The sequence below is a fragment of the Thamnophis sirtalis genome, unplaced genomic scaffold (assembly GCF_051295495.1).
Source record: "Thamnophis sirtalis isolate CommonGarterSnake01/CBP01778 unplaced genomic scaffold, rThaSir2_p1.2 scaffold_3, whole genome shotgun sequence".
NCBI lineage: Eukaryota > Metazoa > Chordata > Lepidosauria > Squamata > Natricidae > Thamnophis > Thamnophis sirtalis.
In genome coordinates, this window is record NW_028261383.1 from 76,189,404 (window position 1) to 76,207,718 (window position 18,315).

Below are 18,315 nucleotides of genomic sequence, written 5' to 3' on the forward strand. Positions count from 1 at the left end.
GCGCGCCGTGTGCATGCGTGAGGATGCCGCGTGTGTGCACGCGCGCGCCGCATGCGTGCCCGAGGACGCTGCCAGCCTCGTTCCAACCGATCCGGTTGGAACGGGGCGAGAAACCCACCCCTGGCATATACAGTTGTAGGTTGGGACTCAACTGCTTTGAAACTCATTGAATTTGGTACTCAACACATTTTTATGGGAAAATTTAGTTCCGGTACTCATCATTTGTTTTGTATTCAATGCACAGGCTAGAATTTGACAATGTCGATTGCCTTGTGACTCACTACATTATTCCTTATGGGAAAAATTTGTTTGGTACTCGTCATTTTTTGTACTCATCGTGCTTCCCAGAACCAATTAACGATGAGTACTGTGGTACCAGTCTACATAAAACATAGTCTATTCATTAGCATACACTATACATCGATTTAATGATTTATGAATGATACCGATAAATGCTCATATATAAAATAAAGTGTACAAGAGAAAGAAGATGCAAGTGTTTTATCCATGGATTTCTCTCCTGGGTTTCCTAGATGGGGAACTTTATTCAGGCACCTCCACTGACTTCATGGGAAGCAATGCTGCTTTCTTCCGAACTCATCTTGACAATCCTGAACAAAACTACATCAGGACGGAGCAGAACCAAGATGATTGGTTAAATGGTACGTAAGGAAGGTTACATTTTTAGAAAACTCTAAAAAAATTAAAACACAGTTATTTGGTGAATGTGCATACCCCCAACTATTCTTATGGATTCCAACAGTTTGCATAGTAGTCATAAAACATAAACATTGAAAAATACAGAAAGAAAAAATCCTAGAAAATATATAAATAACCATTATAATTATACAAGAATACTAACAGAGAAACAGCCAGTCCTCAGATCTCCTACAGAAAAAAATGGATACTCACAATGTTCTGGAAGGCTATCACTAAAGAGATCATCCTAGCATTGGGAATTACAGAGGGCTATTCTATAATCTTTTTAAATACCCTGGATGAAGAATATTTTCTGGCATCATAAAAATGGGACACCATCACTAGTGGCTTCCCCAGAGAAGATCATCTCAGATGGAACAACTCAGTTTAGAGCAGGGGTGGCTCAGTGGTTAGAGTACAGTACTGCAGGCTGCTTCTGCTAACTGCTGGCTGCCAGCAGTTTGGCAGATCAAATCTCACCAGGCTCAGTCTTCTATCCTTCTGAGGTGGGTAAAATGTGAACCCAAATTGTTGAGGGCAATATGCTGACTCTGTAAACTACTTAGAGAGGGCTGTAAAGCACTATGAAGCAGTATATAAGTCTAGGTGCTACTGCTATTAGAGCAGAACAGCGATTCTATTGGCACTTTGGCAGCAAGCCAAGCTATATAGGGTTTTATCAGTCAAAACTGGTATTTGGAATTGCATCCAGAAATCTATTGCAATATTCACTCTTTTAATAGAAGAAACGGGCACTTTAGATCTGAATATGCCTCCTTGCAGAGCCGGTGTTTATTTTATTTATTTTATTATTTTATACATATGTGTGTGTGTGTGTTTGTGTGTGTGTGTGTTTTAAAACAAGCAAACATAAACACACACAAAGTATAAAAACCTTTCTCCAATTACTTACAGTGTGTCAATTGGTTACAAAACTTTTGTGCTTTCTCACAATAGTCTTCACTTGCAATTTACATAAAGTCTCATATCATCAATCTAATATATATGTATACAATTATTATGATTATTAAAAATTCATTTGATTATAGCTGATTATTACAGTTATTATTTATGTAAAGTATTCTAAATTTGAAATAAATTTATATTATGACATTTCATTACATCATCCTGAAATCATCTGATAGTATTACATCTTTATATTCTATTCTATATAGAGTTATTTATCTTTTTATAACAAAGCTTTTCAGCATCCTCTTCATAGTCCTCACTTACAATTTGTGTAAAAATTCATATTATCAATCTAGTGTGTGTATATATATATATATATATATATATATATATATATATATATATATATATATATATATATATATACATACATACATACATACATACATACATACATACATACATACACATTATTATCATTATTAATCATTTAACTATAACTATTATTACCTTTTTAAATACATAATACTCTAAATTTAACTAAGTTTAACTTAATTTTTATTATAACATTGCATTTCATCATCCTGTGTCCTTCCAGTAGCAGTGCAATCCTATATCTCTTGCCATTTGTAGTATTTGTATTCTAATTGTTTTCTTGATAAATCTTATTTGGACTTCTCTTGGTACCTTGTTGTTCATATCTTGTAAAGATGCAAAACCCTCCAATTGTTCCTTCCATCACCTTGCCTTTAGTTATCACCGATGCTTCTGCCAGAATTTATCTCATTGTTTCTGCCAGATTTTCTCCCTTTCCTTCTTCCATGTTTTGAAGTTTGAGATAGAGTTCCAGTTCGTTAATCTCTCCTTTCAACACTCCACTCCTGTCATTTCCAACCACGCTCCAGAGCCGGTGTTTATTGAGGCCCATGCCATTCCTGATACTTACAGCCATGAGGATGATAAAGTCTACATCTTTTTCCGGGAAACTGCAGTGGAAGCTGGACAATGGGAAAAAAGGCGTATCCATGCTCGTGTGGCCCGCGTCTGCAAGGTAAGCAGTGAGTGCTTCTTGTGTAGCTATTTAACTGATGTGCTATCTGAATATTTCCTGGGAAGCAAGCTCTGAACAATGGCATTTTATCCCCTAGCAAAAGGTTTTTAGCACTATAGATAAATTAAGCATCTCTGTAGATACTATGGTACACAGTACTGCTTCTGGAAGATGGATGTCAGCCACCAGCAGTCAATGTTAGAACAGGGCTAAAATATGATTATTTCCTGCATTGGAGGCATCCAGTCTGAATTTTGCTCCAGCTTGAAACAATTTTGAAACACAGCTGGGAATTTTGCCAGAGCAGGGGTCTTTCATAATGCAGAAATAGTAGTCTAATTCAAAATAGCTACATGTTGACAGGGTGTCTGAGATTGTTCAGGCATTCTGAAATCTAGAGTGCATAAGTCATGACATCACTTAAATGATGACTGCCTTTAGAGGGCAGTTGAGTGCGACTGTCAGTCAGGAAAAAGCTTTTTTTTTGCATACACTTGCATTTCTGTTGGTTTCCCTGTAAGTCAAATGCTTACATGAGCAAGCTCCTGAGTCTTGTGGCTTCCTTCTTGCAAATATCTGTGTTCAACTTACAAGTATCTGCCAGAAGCTTACATAATATAAGGGACGTCAGCAGAGGATGGATCACATCAGAGGTGAAATCCAGCAGGTTCTGACAGGTTCTGGAGAACCGGTAGCGGAAATTTTGAGTAATTTGGAGAACCGGCCAATGCCACCTCTGGCTGGCTCCAGAGTGGGGTGGGAATGGAGATTTTGCAATATCTTTCCCCTGCCACGCCCACCAAGCCACGGCCACAGATCCAGTAGTTAAAAAATTTGAATTTCACCACTGGATCATATCCACATGACTCAGGGTGAATGTTTACAGACCCAGGCAGGCTTTCTTAAAACACAAGAAGGTGAATGCTGTCCGACCATTAATAGAGAGGCAGAGGTGAATGGTGCACATTTAAGAACATCCCTGGATAAAACATGCACAGGAAAGATGTTCAAATTCCTTTAATTTAACTCAGCACCATTTCTCTAGGAAAAACAGGAAAAGTACAGTAGCTCTAAGTATCTGCCTCTCTATTAATGGTTGGACAGCGTTCATCACCTTGGGTTTTAAAGAAAGCCCACGTGGGACTGTAAACATGATGCAATGGATGCATTCAAAGCAATCACTTAAGAGTACTGGAAAGCAGTTGTGGATGGACTTGAAAATTATGCTTGACCTATCCCTGCTTCTGTTTGGCAGAACGATATTGGTGGGAAGCATAGCCTTATCAATCGCTGGACCACTTTTCTTAAAGCACGGCTGATCTGCTCTATCCCAGGTCCCCAGGGCACCGAAACACATTTTGATCAGCTGGGTAAGGTTACTTGCGTATTGAGAGCTGCCCTTTCTAGAATAGAGTCTGCGATCCTAGCTGAGGGGGGGGGGATGTTATTCAAAAGTGTTCCCTAAATTGGGTGTGTCCTGCTGTATTCTAGAAGACGTCTTCCTCCTTCAAACCCGTAATATACAGAACCCTCTGGTTTATGGCCTCTTCACAGTTTCCAGGTAAGCGGAAACATTTACAATGAATATGACAAAAGAAAAGAATTGTTTGTAGCCATGGATCAGCAGGAATGAAAATAGTGCTTATTATACTAATAGTATAAGGTTTCCTGCTTTAGCAGGGGGTTGGGACTAGAAGGCTTCCAAGGTCCCTTCCAACTCTGTTATTCTGTTATTTCAGTTATAGAAGGCATGCACATTAATCCATCTGAATGGATTGATACACGGAAACAAGATTCTGCTGTAGCTCTTTCAAATTCCTGCAGAAATGGTGCCTGTCACTGTCTCCTACCTGACTGGATGAAGGAGGAGGCTGCTGGGAAGAACTAAGGCAGTGATCCCCATGTGTTGAATCTCAGTGCTCCCATAATCTTCAGCTTTAACTGAGTTAAGGAATGTCCTGGAAGAAAATTGATGAGAGCAAAGCCCCCCCTGTTAAAGATGAGAAGAGCAGTGAGAATGCTTTTGAAACAAAATGGCTTTCTGACGGTCATCTTCTCTAAGGTCACTTCAGGCATTCCGCCTTCCCATTTCATGACCTTTAAATGAGTTAGAAAGTCTTTTCTAAGGCAGAAATCTTTCAAAGGCATGTTTGGGCAGAATGGTACAAAGAAATATCTCTTGGACTGATTTATGTATCAATACTCTCCATCTCCCTACATTATTCTTTTTCTTTCCCCAGTGGCATTTTTAGTGGTTCTGCAGTGTGTGTTTATTCCCTGGCAGCCATTCGAGCTGCCTTCAATGGACCTTTTGCACACAAGGAAGGCTTTGATTATCAGTGGGCTGAATATAAAGGACGGATCCCTTACCCTCGTCCTGGAACAGTATGTACATAAAACTCTCCTTAGTCACTTTTTCTCTAACTTGTTCATATAAAGACTGACTAGGGAAAATATTTGCTGCTACTGAGAGTTAAACTACTGTAGGTTGTGAAAGAGACGCGGTGGCTCAGTGGCTAAGACGCTGAGCTTGTCGATCAGAAAGATCAGCAGTTCGGCAGTTCAAATCCCTAGCACCATGTAACGGAGTGAGCTCCCGTTACTTGTCCCAGCTTCTGCCAACCTAGCAGTTCGAAAGCATGTAAAAATGCAAGAAAAATAGGAACCACCTTTGGTGGGAAGGTAACAGCGTTCTGTGCACCTTCGGCATTTAGTCATGCCGGCCACATGACCACAGAGACGTCTTTGGACAGCGCTGGCTCTTTGGCAGAGATGAGCACCGCCCCCTAGAGGTGGGAACCACTAGCACATATGTGTGAGGGGAACTTTACCTTTACCTTTAGGTTATTTCTGGGAGTTGTCTAATCCCACCTGGGTAACAAGGGCTCTTCAAGGCCTCTTTTCCCTGCATGATTCATTTCTGAGATGACTAATCGGGGTCCTGGATCCACTCACGGGTTCCATAAACGGTCCTGAAGCAGTTTGTCCCAGGAAATTTCACCAATCTGTAAGTAGAGAGGTTTCAGAAAATGCAGAACATTATCACAGCCCAGGAAAGCGATCATGCCATATGCAGTCATACATGACAATTGATGAAAAATTGCCTGAATTGTGATATTAATAGATTTAGCTGCCTTAAAACACAAGACTATATTTTGTGGAGTTAATACTTTTGCATCATTCTTTTTTCAATGTCCGTTCTTCCTGCCAGTGCCCCAGTGAAACATATGACCCATTCCTGCAGTCAACCAAGGACTTCCCCGACGAAGTGATTAGCTTCATGCGCAGTCATCATCTGATGTGGGACCCCATCTATCCACTCCACAGGAAGCCCGTTCTGATTAGAGTCAATGTGCCTTTCAATATCCGGCATCTGTTGGTGGACAGAATGGAGACAGAAGCTGGACACGTTGATGTTCTCTTCCTTGGAACAGGTAGAGGAGTTCAAGCAAAGATGTTCTGATCTTAGTGTAAGTCACAGTTTGAAATGATGCTTGACATATTCGACGGGCAAAGGAAAGTGAAGAAAGAACTACTAGATGGCAACACTAGGTGTACAATTTTCCCTGTTTAAAGTGCTTTCATGTGATCAGCAACACTATGGTTTTTCTAGGATTGCTCACTTTTAACAGCAAATATTGCTTGAGACAGGTGAGTAGAACCTGAGCCTATGTGTTGAGCTGTAGAAGCATTATCTAAATTGGTTGATGATAATTTGAGGGAGACTAATGGTGGAAGCAACTCTCCCCCCCTTTCATTTGTACAGTGGAAGGAAAATCATCATCATCATCATCATATTTGATTCTTTTGTCACTGCCATTGCCATCATCATGGTTGGTCACATAGACAGCCAGATGTTTAGACTGGATTTGGCATTTTTATGCACCGATCGAACCCTTCTCAGAAATTTGGCATAGGCAGTTGTCTGATGGTGTTAAAGGTATTGTTGCGTGATGTAAGCTATTGTAAATAATGCTGCCTCCTGCAATTGACTGATGGAGATTTTGTCAACACCAATGGAATTGAAAAGGTGCTCCAGATGTTTTGGGATTGCACACACCTATTTTTGCTGGTACTATGTTTCCTTTTTTGTCACAGTCATTCCACTTCTATTGTCAGGTCTTTGAAGCGTATTTTTCGGTGTATAAGGCGCACCTTTTTCCCTGAAAAAAGAGGCTGAAAATCTGGGTGTGTCTTATACACTGAATACAGCATTTTTTGCCTCCCCAAACCCCACCCCCTTCACCAAAATGGCCAAGTATAGCCTTTAGGAGGCTTCCAAAGTGCTCCTGGGGGCTGGAGAGAACAGAAATGAGCGAAAAACGGGCTGTTTTTTGCTCAATTTTGTTCCCTCAGTTCTCAGAAGCCTCCTAAAGCCTCCTAAAGGCTATGCGTGCCTGTTTTTGACAAACAGGCCTGTTTTCACAAAAAATGGACTGTTTTTTTGCTTGTTTTTGCCCCCCTCCAGTCCCCTCTACAAGCCTCCTAAAGGCTATTCATGCTCTTTTTTTGAAAACAAAACCAGGCCATTTTGGGAGGTCTGCAGAGTGCAAAAACTTTTTTTTTAATTTGCCTCTTTAAAACCTTGGTGCGTCTTATAGTCTGAAAAATACAGGTATTTTGTCATTTTCTTCATTTCTTTTTCTTCTATTCTCCTGTCTCCAGATACTGCCAGGTCCACTAATTCAAAAAATTAAAAATAAAAAAGAAGTCTGATTTTTAGTTTATTTCTTTTTTCTTTGGAATTATCTTTTCTCCACTCCTTTTCCTTCCAATGGATTGTAGAAGAATTCCAGTGATGAGCACACAGTATCTTCCACCCTGCCATCATTGCTTCAGAAAAACAATACAGTTCTGCTGTAGATTGCTGCTTTTCCTTCTCCTTTACTGACAAGCTTAGCACATATCTATTTTGGCCCAGAGTATCAGTTGGGATTGTTTCTGCTCTTCAGTACTACTTAATTGCTTCAGAGGCCTGGTTACAATTCCCTCGTTAAGTAATTGGAATTAAATGCTACCCCTTTGAGCCAGACTATTGAAGTATTCACAGAGCCTCTAAAACATCAAATTCATTGTAAGCAATTAATAGCTGCCACTTTAAAATATATTAAAAACATAAAACAGTGCTAAAATGATAGAATTTCCATTTCAACCAAAAAATATGAAAGCATCAATTCATTGCATTATGCCTAACAAAATATTAGAAATATTTCACAAAGACATAAAACAAAGCAAAGAAAATAACATAATGATTTTGTCCAGACATGATCGATCTTGAACCCAGACCTTTTTCTCTAGAAAAGCTATGATAGGAATAGAAAAATGTATAAAACAGGTAACAAAATACATTCATTATCTCATGGTCCCTGTAGAATTACATAGCATAAGGAGGCATATTAGATGAAATTAATGATGTTGCTTTTTTTTTTTCCTATTAAAATATTCTGGAAAATAACCCATTGCCTACTTGAAATTTTTTGATGAATGAAAATATGTTCAGTTTGCCCCTAAATTGTTCTAAAATTGGCATTTAAAAAAAAACCTCTCATGCAAAGTTGCTGCATGTTAGAAATGGACCTCTCCCTGGGATAACTATACATATAATCCACAAGGAGTGGCCTCATCCTTCACAGCCTCAGCTGCATATCTAGAGAGAGCTATCTGAGAGAAGGCATCCTCAGAGGTCAGGAAAATTCCAGCATCTTGGTGAATAAGATTATCCATAGATGTAGTCTTGCAGCTACAATCTTTTGAGCTTCTTCAATGTGCTAGGCCAGTGGTGAAAAACCTATGGCATGAGTGCCAGAGGTGACATGCAGACCCCTCTCTGCGGGCACACACACACCATCACTGCAGCTCTGTTTCGAGTCTCTGCTGCTCATGCACCGGAACCTCCTGTCGGCCAATTGGTCTTTGGGTCTCTGCTACGCATGCGCAGGGCATGGGGTGCATGCGCTCCACGCCCTGCAATTTGGGTGAGGCGTCCCGCATGTATGGGATGCGCACACGCATGCCCCCACACCTTGCAGTTTGGGCCCGGGTCAGGGGTGGGTTCCTGCCAGTTCTAACCTCTTCTATAGAAGAGGTTCCACAAATCTACAGTGTTGTTTAGAACCAGTTCCCGTTCCCTCCCCCCACCCGTCCGCACATCATCAAGATGAAGAGCAAGAGGAGGAATTCTGGGAGTTGAAGTCCACAAGTCTTAAAGCTATCAAAAGAGCTAGGGGTGCAAAGGTCTTGTAACTTGACAGCTTTAAGACTTGCATGCTTCAAATGCCAGAGTTTCTGAGGTAACATTTTGGTTGCTAAGCAAGAGCGTTTTTAAGTGAGTTTCACCACATTTTACAAGTTGGCCACGCCCACCCATCTCATGACTACCAAGTCACTCCCATCCGGTCACATGACTGCCAAGCCACTCCCACCCGGCCACATGGTCAGCAAGTCACTCCCACAAAGCAGGCCACATCTACAGAAGAGGTTCTAAAAATTTTTGAAATCCACCACTGGCCCGGGTGCACACTTTGGCCACACAGGTCAGCCACCACTGTGCTAGGTGATCCTGAAGCCATGCAAAAGAATATGGAAAATCTATTTTGGCCCATCTCTTTCTACCTCTGTGAGTGTTCTCTTCCAGGGATGGCTTTGCTGTCATATTGAATCTCCTGCCTGGTAATGAGCTTAATGAAACAAGAATCCAAGGAGGTACTCCCACCCATAGTCCTCTTCATATACTCTTCTGTTTGACTTCTCACAGATGAAGGCAAAGTGCTTAAGGTGGGCATCTCCAACCTAGAAGGCCGAGGCTCTCAGGAGATCAGCTTGGAAGAGATCCAAGTTTCAAAGGTAATCAGAATACTTCTGTTTCTTTTAAAACTTTCATGGGCTGGAGTTGTCTACAAAGGTCCAATTTCCTGTAATACAGTGCATTGTTTTGTGCAATTAATTTAATCCATGAGCCAGGAGTCAAAGTAATTATTTGTCAAGACAAGATATAAAGAAGTCAAGCATGATGTTGATGAGTACAATCAAGTATCATGTCCACATACACAGAGAGTGAAAATGAAAGTCATGAATCCAGCTAATCTTTCCTGTAATATCAGTTATTTGTTTCTTGATAAATAATCCACCCCCATTACGGGCTGTGGGGCTAAAACTCAAAGGGAGAGGATGTAACAGGTTGTAAACCAAGAATCAACAAAATTTTAAGGACAAGAACTACGGAAAATGGATAGGGACAATATCAACCAATTAGAATTTACTATGCTGTAAAAAAAATTATCACAAAACTCCTGTCCCAGTTTTTTTTTTTTTACTTATAAAACAGTGTCCCTATAGTATTAGATAGACCAGTGGTGGGGCACCTGTGGCACATAGAACCCTCTCTGTGGGCACACCCACCATCACCCCAGCTCTGTTTCGGGTCTTTGTTTCTCATGCATGTGCACCAGGGTGGGTTTCTGAACCGGTTAGTACCGGTTCACTGCATGCGCATCAGCCGTGCATTGCTTGCAAATGCGCGTTTGTCTAAAAATTGTTCTGCACATGCGCAGAAACATGCCGGCAACGACAGAAGACACCAGAGAACCGGTTCGGGGATATGGCCAGCCTGGGTTGCTGCCGGTTCTGCAACCCAGGCAAAAATACTACTACTGGTTCGGCTGAACCGGGCTGAACCGGGAGCAACCCAACTCTGGTGTGTGCCTCCTGCTGGCCAACTGGTCTTCAGGTCTCTGCCGTGTATGAATGGGGCATGGGGGCATGTGTGCGCAGTGAGCAGGCGCCTACACTTTGCAGTTTGGGTGGGGTGCATTTACAGGTACAGGATGCACGTGATCATGCGCCCATGCCTTGAAGTTTGGGCATGCGCACACATGCACGTACACACACACTTTGGGCACTCGGTGCGTAAAAGGTTCGCCATCGCTGAGATAGACTGACCCATTCTGCAAGGCCTGAGTAAGAATCAGTTTTGGCCTTCCATAAATGCCTCTTATGTAACCCTCTATGAATCCTCAATACCTCTGCGAAAGAATAACAAATGAAAAGTAGACTATATCTAATTTCCATTCCCTTTTAGGTTTGGAGAAACTAAATAAGATCTTATTTGTTAGCTGGACCCAGGATATCTGTGATGGAGATTTTTCTTGAGTGTTGCTAGCAATAATCCGTCTCCCCGTAGAGGCTGCTTTTCATCTGCCATTCTTCTCATCTGTTGCTGCATCCAAATGGGCATAGTTGCAGTGCTGGCCTAGTGTGTGAAAGCAACCTCAGATCAGGAAAGGATGTTGCCCGATTAACACCCAGGCTGTCCCAGACTGTTGCAAAAAGTTTCTAGGAGGAGAAAAAAATAATTTATAGCCCTACAAAAATTTAGATAACCACTAAATGGCTGCAGAGAAGTCTAGAAAACCTTAACTCTTTGCCACTCTCTGGTTGTCAGCATGATTGTGAAGCATGTGTGAAGCAGGTACCAGTCTAAAGTTTGCACAGAACTCAGGGATGTTGGCATCCAATACAACATGGAAGTTAGAATATCATTTCAAACTGCTGCTGTTTTCTATTTCTTGTAGGTGCCTTCAGCTATCTTAGACATGAGATTTTCTCTAAAGCGGGTAAGGCAGCATTTGTTATACTAATTGCATGTTATTTTCTCCAGGGCAAAGGGGCACAGCTGAGTCCCTAAGGGTATCTTCCCATAACCCCAAACCTTGAGAGCAGCCTCCAGAGTCCTGCCAGAGAGTTACTTCTAAGTAACCATTTTTAACATGTCAGAAAGAGAAATGATTGTATGCACCACCAAAGAGTAATCCATGTAACTATATTTGCATGAGGTATAGACTAAATATAACTTTATCTCCATTCAATGAAGGCCAATATTAAAAGATCATTTTAATATGTACAAAAAGAAACTTAGGTAAAGCATCTTCTCTCTCTCCCTTTCCTGCTGCCCCACTGCTCCTATTTTTATGCAGAATCTGTGGGGAAGGGAGGCTGCAGACTCCAGGGTGTCACAAAAAAGTTGCATGGCAGTATTTCTCCTCTGTCCTTTTGAGTAGCAGGAACTGCTTGTGAGCACTACCAAAGGGCTGGTGCAGCTCTCCATGTATCGCTGTGAACTCTATGGCAAAACGTGTGCCGACTGCTGCCTTGCCAGAGATCCTTACTGTACCTGGGATGGCAAGTCCTGCAGGGCTCTTCTGCTCACTAAGAAAAGGTGAGTAGCTTCCCCCTTCTGCCCCTCCAGCTTTGCAAAGGTGGCCCTTTCCCCCTTTATAACTGGGCCATTCTCTTGCAACCAAGAATTGCATTTTTAATTTGGGGGGTCTCCAAGGACCATAAATGTGATGTACCTTGGTTGGGGTAGACAGGTGCAAATTTCCAGATTTCTAAACATGGTGTTTTTTTTGGGGGGGGGGTTGTTTTCAAAAGCTAATGGGAACTTTTAAGTTAGGCCATTCTGCTCCATCATCATTATGTAGGAAGATTCAACCCAATTATTCAAAAGCTTTCAGGGATATGTGGGTTAAGACATTCACTTTGCTGCTTAAATCACCCAAGCTCTTTCCCCAAATTAAAAAAAAAAGCTTGAACCTGGCAATATTTGGTGTGGTACTCTACAGATTAAGCTTCCCAAAGTCTATTGACTGTAGAGCAAAAATTAACAATGAATATATTTAAAGATGCATTTATTATTGCCATTCAGAATTCTTCTTGGCCCACATAACCAATGAATGATGTAGTTAATCCTGCTAAGGATATCAGTCCCAGCCTCTTTTTTTCCACCTACCAGGTACCTTTTCTTTTCTAAAGGTGCAATGATCTACCTGGCATTTATCTTTCATAGTAATCATCAGGCTTCACAACCAATTGGTCAGATAGGAATGTTTCTTGTCCCATCTTGCTGACAGAAGATGTAGGGAGGCCGTTTGTGTGTTATAAAAGTCTCGAAAACAGGTTGAAAAAAGCCTCAAAATGAGCTGAAAAAAGCCTCAAAAACAGGCCAAAAAAGCCCCCAAAATGGGCCAAAAAGCATCGAAAAAGGGCTGAAAAAAGCCTCAAAAATGAGTAGAAAAAAGACTGGAAAAGGGCAGAAAAAAGTCCTCAAAAAAGGCCCCAAAATGAGTCATACGGAGGCCAAAAACCTTTTTTTATTGTTGTTTCCCTCTTCTAAATTTAAGGTGCATCTGATAGTCAGGTGCGTTTTATAATCCGAAAAATACAGTCATTCACAAGTCCCATTGAGAACTCAAGATACGTGAGCATACTGGCATGCATTAACTGTCTCTTTTGCAGGAGAGCGCAGTGCCCAAATGTGCTGAAAACCAATCCAATCAATCAATGCCTGGATGCGGCAAAAGGTGAGTTGAGGAGCCCCCCTTGGAAGCAGCAGGAAGTTACAATCAGAAGGTACAAAGAGCGCTGGATAAAAATTGGAAGCAGATTCCTGCTACAGCTCCTCTTCACACTTTTTATTAACATTTGTTTTTATAAGCTTCAAAAGACTGGGCCCGGTGAGGCTGCCTCTGGTTGTCAGCCCATCTTTGAAAACACCAGGATGTGGCTCAATTAGCCAGCAGCTGGAACACCAAGCTTGGATGACTGTGAGTGCAGTTCTGAGGGAATGGAGGAAAGTTTGAGTGAACGTGGAAGTTTATTTGCATGACTGCAGCTGCTTTTAAAAGGAGAGAGCAACCACAACCTCATTCCCTCCTATCTTCCTTTTATATCACCTGCAATCATTTCGTGCCAGTAAGTTTCTGTTGGACGTGAGTGGAGGGAGGGGTCCACCAGCCAACAGCAAGAAAACACCTGTAATGCTTATTTACAGTTCAATCTGCAGAGTTGAGAAAATAATATAATGGATAACAACAGCCTTGAATACTCTCTTGCTCTCCTTAACCTCTTTACAGCTATTGAGCCTAGTACTATCTACATAACACTCCAGACTTCATCTGAGGACAGGCTGAATCCTAGGATGCTGAATTGGTCAGCAGGATGCAAGGTGTATCCATAAGGACAGGGACCCCTGCTAGGACAGGTTCACAAAAATCAAGATGGTGCACGCACTAAAAGGGAAGGTTTAATGGCACAGTCACCGCCACCATCTTTTGCCTTGCAAAAATGTCTAAAAATCTGCCCTGGTCTTTTCCAGTCATTGGGAAAAGGCATTTGGTTTAGAAATTTGCTCTTTCAGGATTAATTAATTCAAGCTCAATGTTAAATATCACCTGAAAGGGTTTAAACACTGACTGGATTCACCCATCATATTAAACCAAACAATTTACTGTTTAAGAGTACAGTTAAATGCGTAAACTACACATTTTGGGTTAGCATTATATGCAAAATAGAGCATCTGGCTGGTTAAAAATACATAGTTCAAAAAGACTCAACGAAGCACTTATTATAAACTTGCCACTCTTACCTTCCTTACATTGTTTTTGTAAGACAGGCATTCTGTCCCTTATATATTAAATTCAGAATAGACTTAGTAAAGAATACAGTTTGTAAATATAGTAAAGCTATATAAATACTATATATACTCGCAGTTAAGCCAAGAATTTTACCACCCCAAAATGGGTTTGACTTGTCTGCTGAAAAGCTTATCTGCAAGGAGGTACATGCATACTTTGTAAAGTATCTGCATATAATTGCAGATAAGGTGAATCAGTGGTTAAGACGCTGAGCTTGTCGATCAGAAAGGTCGGCAGTTTGGCGGTTCGAATCCCTAGCACAGCGTAACAGAGTGAGCTCCCGCTACTTGTTCCAGCTTCTGCCAGCCTAGCAGTTATAAAGCATGTAAAAATGTAAAAATGCAAGTAGAAAAATAGGAAACATCTTTGGTGGAAAGGTAACAGACTAAATGCCAAAGGTAAATGCCTTTGGCATTTAGTCATGCCAGCCACATGATCATGGAGACATTTTCGGACAGCGCTGGCTCTTCGGCTTTGAAACGGAGATGAGCACCGCCCCTTAGAGTTGGGAACGACTAGCACATATGTGCGAAGGGAACCTTTACCTTTACCTTTAAGCTGGGGGAAAAACCCATATACTGGTAAATCCTGCCACCCAGGGATAAGCAAATTGTGAATATGTTAAATGGAATATGTTTGGGAAAACATTCTTGTTACAAAATATGAAAATAAATGAAATCCTTCAGAAAAGAATTTCAGAATTCAGAAAAAAACCATGCATTTTTAAAGGATCAGCTGATCTTTGGATGGGCTTATCCATGAAGATCATAGAGTCATAGGGATGGAGGGGACCATAGAGGTCTTCTAGCCCAATCACCTGCTCATTACAATTTTAGATGCAATTGGGAGGGGTGTGCTCTCTATGGGGATGGCAAGATAACTCTACCAACAGAGGCAAGTGCAAAGCAAATGTTGTGTCCTGGGTGAGTTAAAATGTTTGCTTGCTTATTAAAAACTTCTAGTCGAATATTTTTGTTCCTGCCGTTTCCCTGCAGGCACCCCCATGGCAGAAGAAAAGGTGATATTTGGTGTGCAAAACAACTCGACATTCCTTGAGTGCCATCCACTTTCTCCCCAAACCAAGATTCGTTGGCTAGTACAGCGCAGCAACACAATATCTCTGGAGGAGGTAATGGGGAAAAGCAAACTTAATGGAGTAGTTGGGTGGTCTCTTTGGAGCCTGGGATGCAAAGGGGACCCAGAGTTGCCTTGATGTGCTGCAAAAGGAAGCTGGGCTGGATGGATGCTTTAGATGCAAGCAGAAACCCCTTGATATCAGACTAATGCTGCAGGTTCTTCTGTCTCTCTCTCTGTGGCTGTAACTGGCAAGCAGATTGACTATTGTCTGGTTTCCTTGCAGGTTGGGGACACAGGTCGCTTTTCAATCTTAGAGCGAGGGCTGTTGATTAATCAGCTGACCCAACAGGATGCTGGACTCTATCAGTGCCAAGGAATGGATAGCTCTTTTTCTCAAACTCTTACCTACTACAAGCTGCGCATCATAGGGCAACAGGCCATGGAGGCCGTAACTTCTAGGCTTAGCAAGAATGCAGAAACCAAAGGGAACCACCACAGTGTCACTCCGGTGTCAGGCCTTCAGCTTCCTTACAAAGGCTACTCCTGGGCACCCAGTACTAATTTAGTTGAATTCTGCAATGCTCTGCAACAAAGGAAAAGACTGAGACAAAAGGTCTGGACCTCAAGGTGGCAGCAGCAGCAGCAGCCTCCTTCAGAAAGCAAGAAAGGCCGAGTACGTCGACAGCCTGGCTCCCGGAGAGAGGAAGGACCAGTTTGACACAAGAGAGCCAAACGGGCTCTCCAACTAGATTCTATTGGTCTCTTAAGCTATCCAGGCACACTTGTAGATACTTACTGGGATGTTCTGTCCTTTCCCTGCTTCCAAAATCAAGAAAGCCAATCTCTTCTTCCCTCATCTGAAATGCTAGGTGTTACTTTTATCCTCCTCTTGGGTAGCAAAGGAAACTTGTACCATAGCAAGGAAGGTGGTAGTCTCAGATCATACTGACTGATTGGTGGCTGGAATTGTGATGGCAAGTGTGAAATGAGCAAGGGGGCTTTTCACATTTGTAGCACATATGTGGCACAGTCCTCTTCATCTTCTTTTTTCTAATAAACAATAACCATTACAGCATGTGGTATCTGCTTTTCATAGAAGGTCTTCCCCTTGTATAAGGGAATTCGCCTGAATAAAAGTAATCTAAATCTAAGTTAAACAACCTTGAAAAATCCGGTAAAACAAGCCTTCTCCAAAAATAGAAAATTGAGTATGACTATGAACATATTCCAGGAGTCACTGCGGGCATTTCGACTTCTTTCTCAGAGTACCAAGCACAGCTCAGGATCAACGTACCATGAGAGACTGCAGAGGAGCAATCTGGTGCAAGGAAACCTCATCAAATGCTCATTCCAGGCAGTGACCAAGGCCTCAGGTGATGACTCAGATACTCAGAGGGGAAAAACCCAAGCTCTTTCTGGAAGCCAGTAGGATCCAATAGTCCTCTCGGACAGATCGATCTAATGGAATCTACTTCCCTGTTTGGGTGTGGGCAAAAACAACCAGAGGATTATCTGACAGTGGCAAAAAGACCAATGCTACATCCTCTACTACCAGTTCACATCACAAACGCCCCAGGATAAAAACTAGCACGCAACACCATGTACTGAATGTCTTGGGCTCGCAATGACTTGGGTCTAATCCATGGTTGCCATGAATATGGATTGTCCCAGATTCCATAAATCTGGGTAGGTTGAAGTCCTCCACTGCCAACCCAGCAACAGGATCTCAGCAGCGCAGGCAGAATATGGGGCATGAAATGTCAGCTTCTGATGTTGTTGCCGATTAGCAATTGAACTGAATGAAATAGGTATTGGATGACCAGATATTTAGCTCAGTGCAGAGTTCTGGATTGGGTACTGATAAGCCTGTGGTCCCATTTTATCCAATGGGTCACATAAAAGGACAGTGATACACACCACCGCAACATGAGGCAGAGGGAGGTAATTTAAGTTTATTCTTTCCTATTCAAGAATCAATTTGGAAAAAACCCTTAACAGAAAACATCTTCCAACTACCCTTTTGTAACACTGAAACCCAAGTTCTATGATGTGTACTGATTTCTGAGAATTTGTTGACAAAATAATCGAAGGGAAGAGATCCTTTCTTATCCTTCAGAAAGAGGGGGAGGGGAAGAATCTCTTTGGGCACAGACATTGTATACCTGCCTGGTTCATCTTCGCAGAAGGGGGAGCCTTGTGCCTGCAAATATTAAAATTCTATTAATTTGAAAAAAAGTTTAGTAGAAGTTTTTCATTACAAAGCCATCTAAAATCCTTTACTAGCACTTTACTTCACATAAATATCAATGTAACTACTTACAGATGACACGATAGACCATGAATACTAGAAGCTTTGGGTTTCCAAATTCCACTTCAAATCTGGTTTAGTCAGTTTGTTCCATTTCCAATCAGTGCAACTCAAAATTAGGCTCTGAACCAAATCTTCATAATTGATGGAAATTGATATATAAAAAGAATAATGGAACTTCAGTCTCTTAATAGTGTAGGGTTGGTTGGTTATAAGGTCTGATTATAATACACATTTGTGTCTTAAATGTTGCATTGTCTAGAAATTGAGGCTTTAATTAGTTTTAATAAAGCTCATTAATTAGTTGATTAGCTAGTTAATTGTGCCTGAATATCATTGAAACTAATGCAAGACGTTGTTTGTAAAACATACAAATTCATGTTGTCAGGCTATTTTTCCTTTCGGTGAAAGAAACCATCAGGAGGGAAAATTCAAACTAATTCCAGACCAAAAATTACCAAATTCTTCATAACATTTGAAGTTTATTTTTTTAAAAAGGAGAGACAGTTGATAGGCATTATATCAACTTACAATTTATTTATTTTTTTTAAAAAAATGACATGAAACACAAGTAAAAATAAATACATCATATAAACAACAAAATTGTTCAATGTCTCTGTTCTGGGAGATTGGGTGAGCACATCCCATTGGACAGAGAGATGAGGGAAGCACATATCCCATGCGTGCAACCAGCCAACCAACTGACCCTGCTACAGAAATGTCTTTTTATTTCAACCACAAAGCACAGGCCACAAACTAAAGGCAGAACAAAAAAACAAACCAAGAAAACCATTCAATTC

At 41.3% G+C, this 18,315-nt stretch overlaps 1 protein-coding gene across 1 annotated transcript in view; it reads left to right on the forward strand.

Moving 5' to 3' along the window:
• LOC106546870 (semaphorin-3D) overlaps positions 1-17,442 on the forward strand; it is a 29,271-nt gene extending 11,829 nt beyond the window's left edge. Inside the window, exons 6-17 of the mRNA XM_087709221.1 lie at positions 534-662; positions 2,514-2,659; positions 3,915-4,029; positions 4,151-4,220; positions 4,900-5,044; positions 5,871-6,093; positions 9,414-9,502; positions 11,230-11,271; positions 11,716-11,873; positions 12,953-13,017; positions 15,126-15,259; positions 15,491-17,442. Coding sequence (XP_087565347.1) covers positions 534-662; positions 2,514-2,659; positions 3,915-4,029; positions 4,151-4,220; positions 4,900-5,044; positions 5,871-6,093; positions 9,414-9,502; positions 11,230-11,271; positions 11,716-11,873; positions 12,953-13,017; positions 15,126-15,259; positions 15,491-15,925 — 1,751 coding nt within the window. The 3' untranslated portion in view covers positions 15,926-17,442. The remainder of the gene's footprint in view (positions 1-533; positions 663-2,513; positions 2,660-3,914; positions 4,030-4,150; positions 4,221-4,899; positions 5,045-5,870; positions 6,094-9,413; positions 9,503-11,229; positions 11,272-11,715; positions 11,874-12,952; positions 13,018-15,125; positions 15,260-15,490) is intronic.
• The last annotated feature ends 873 nt before the right edge of the window (positions 17,443-18,315 follow it).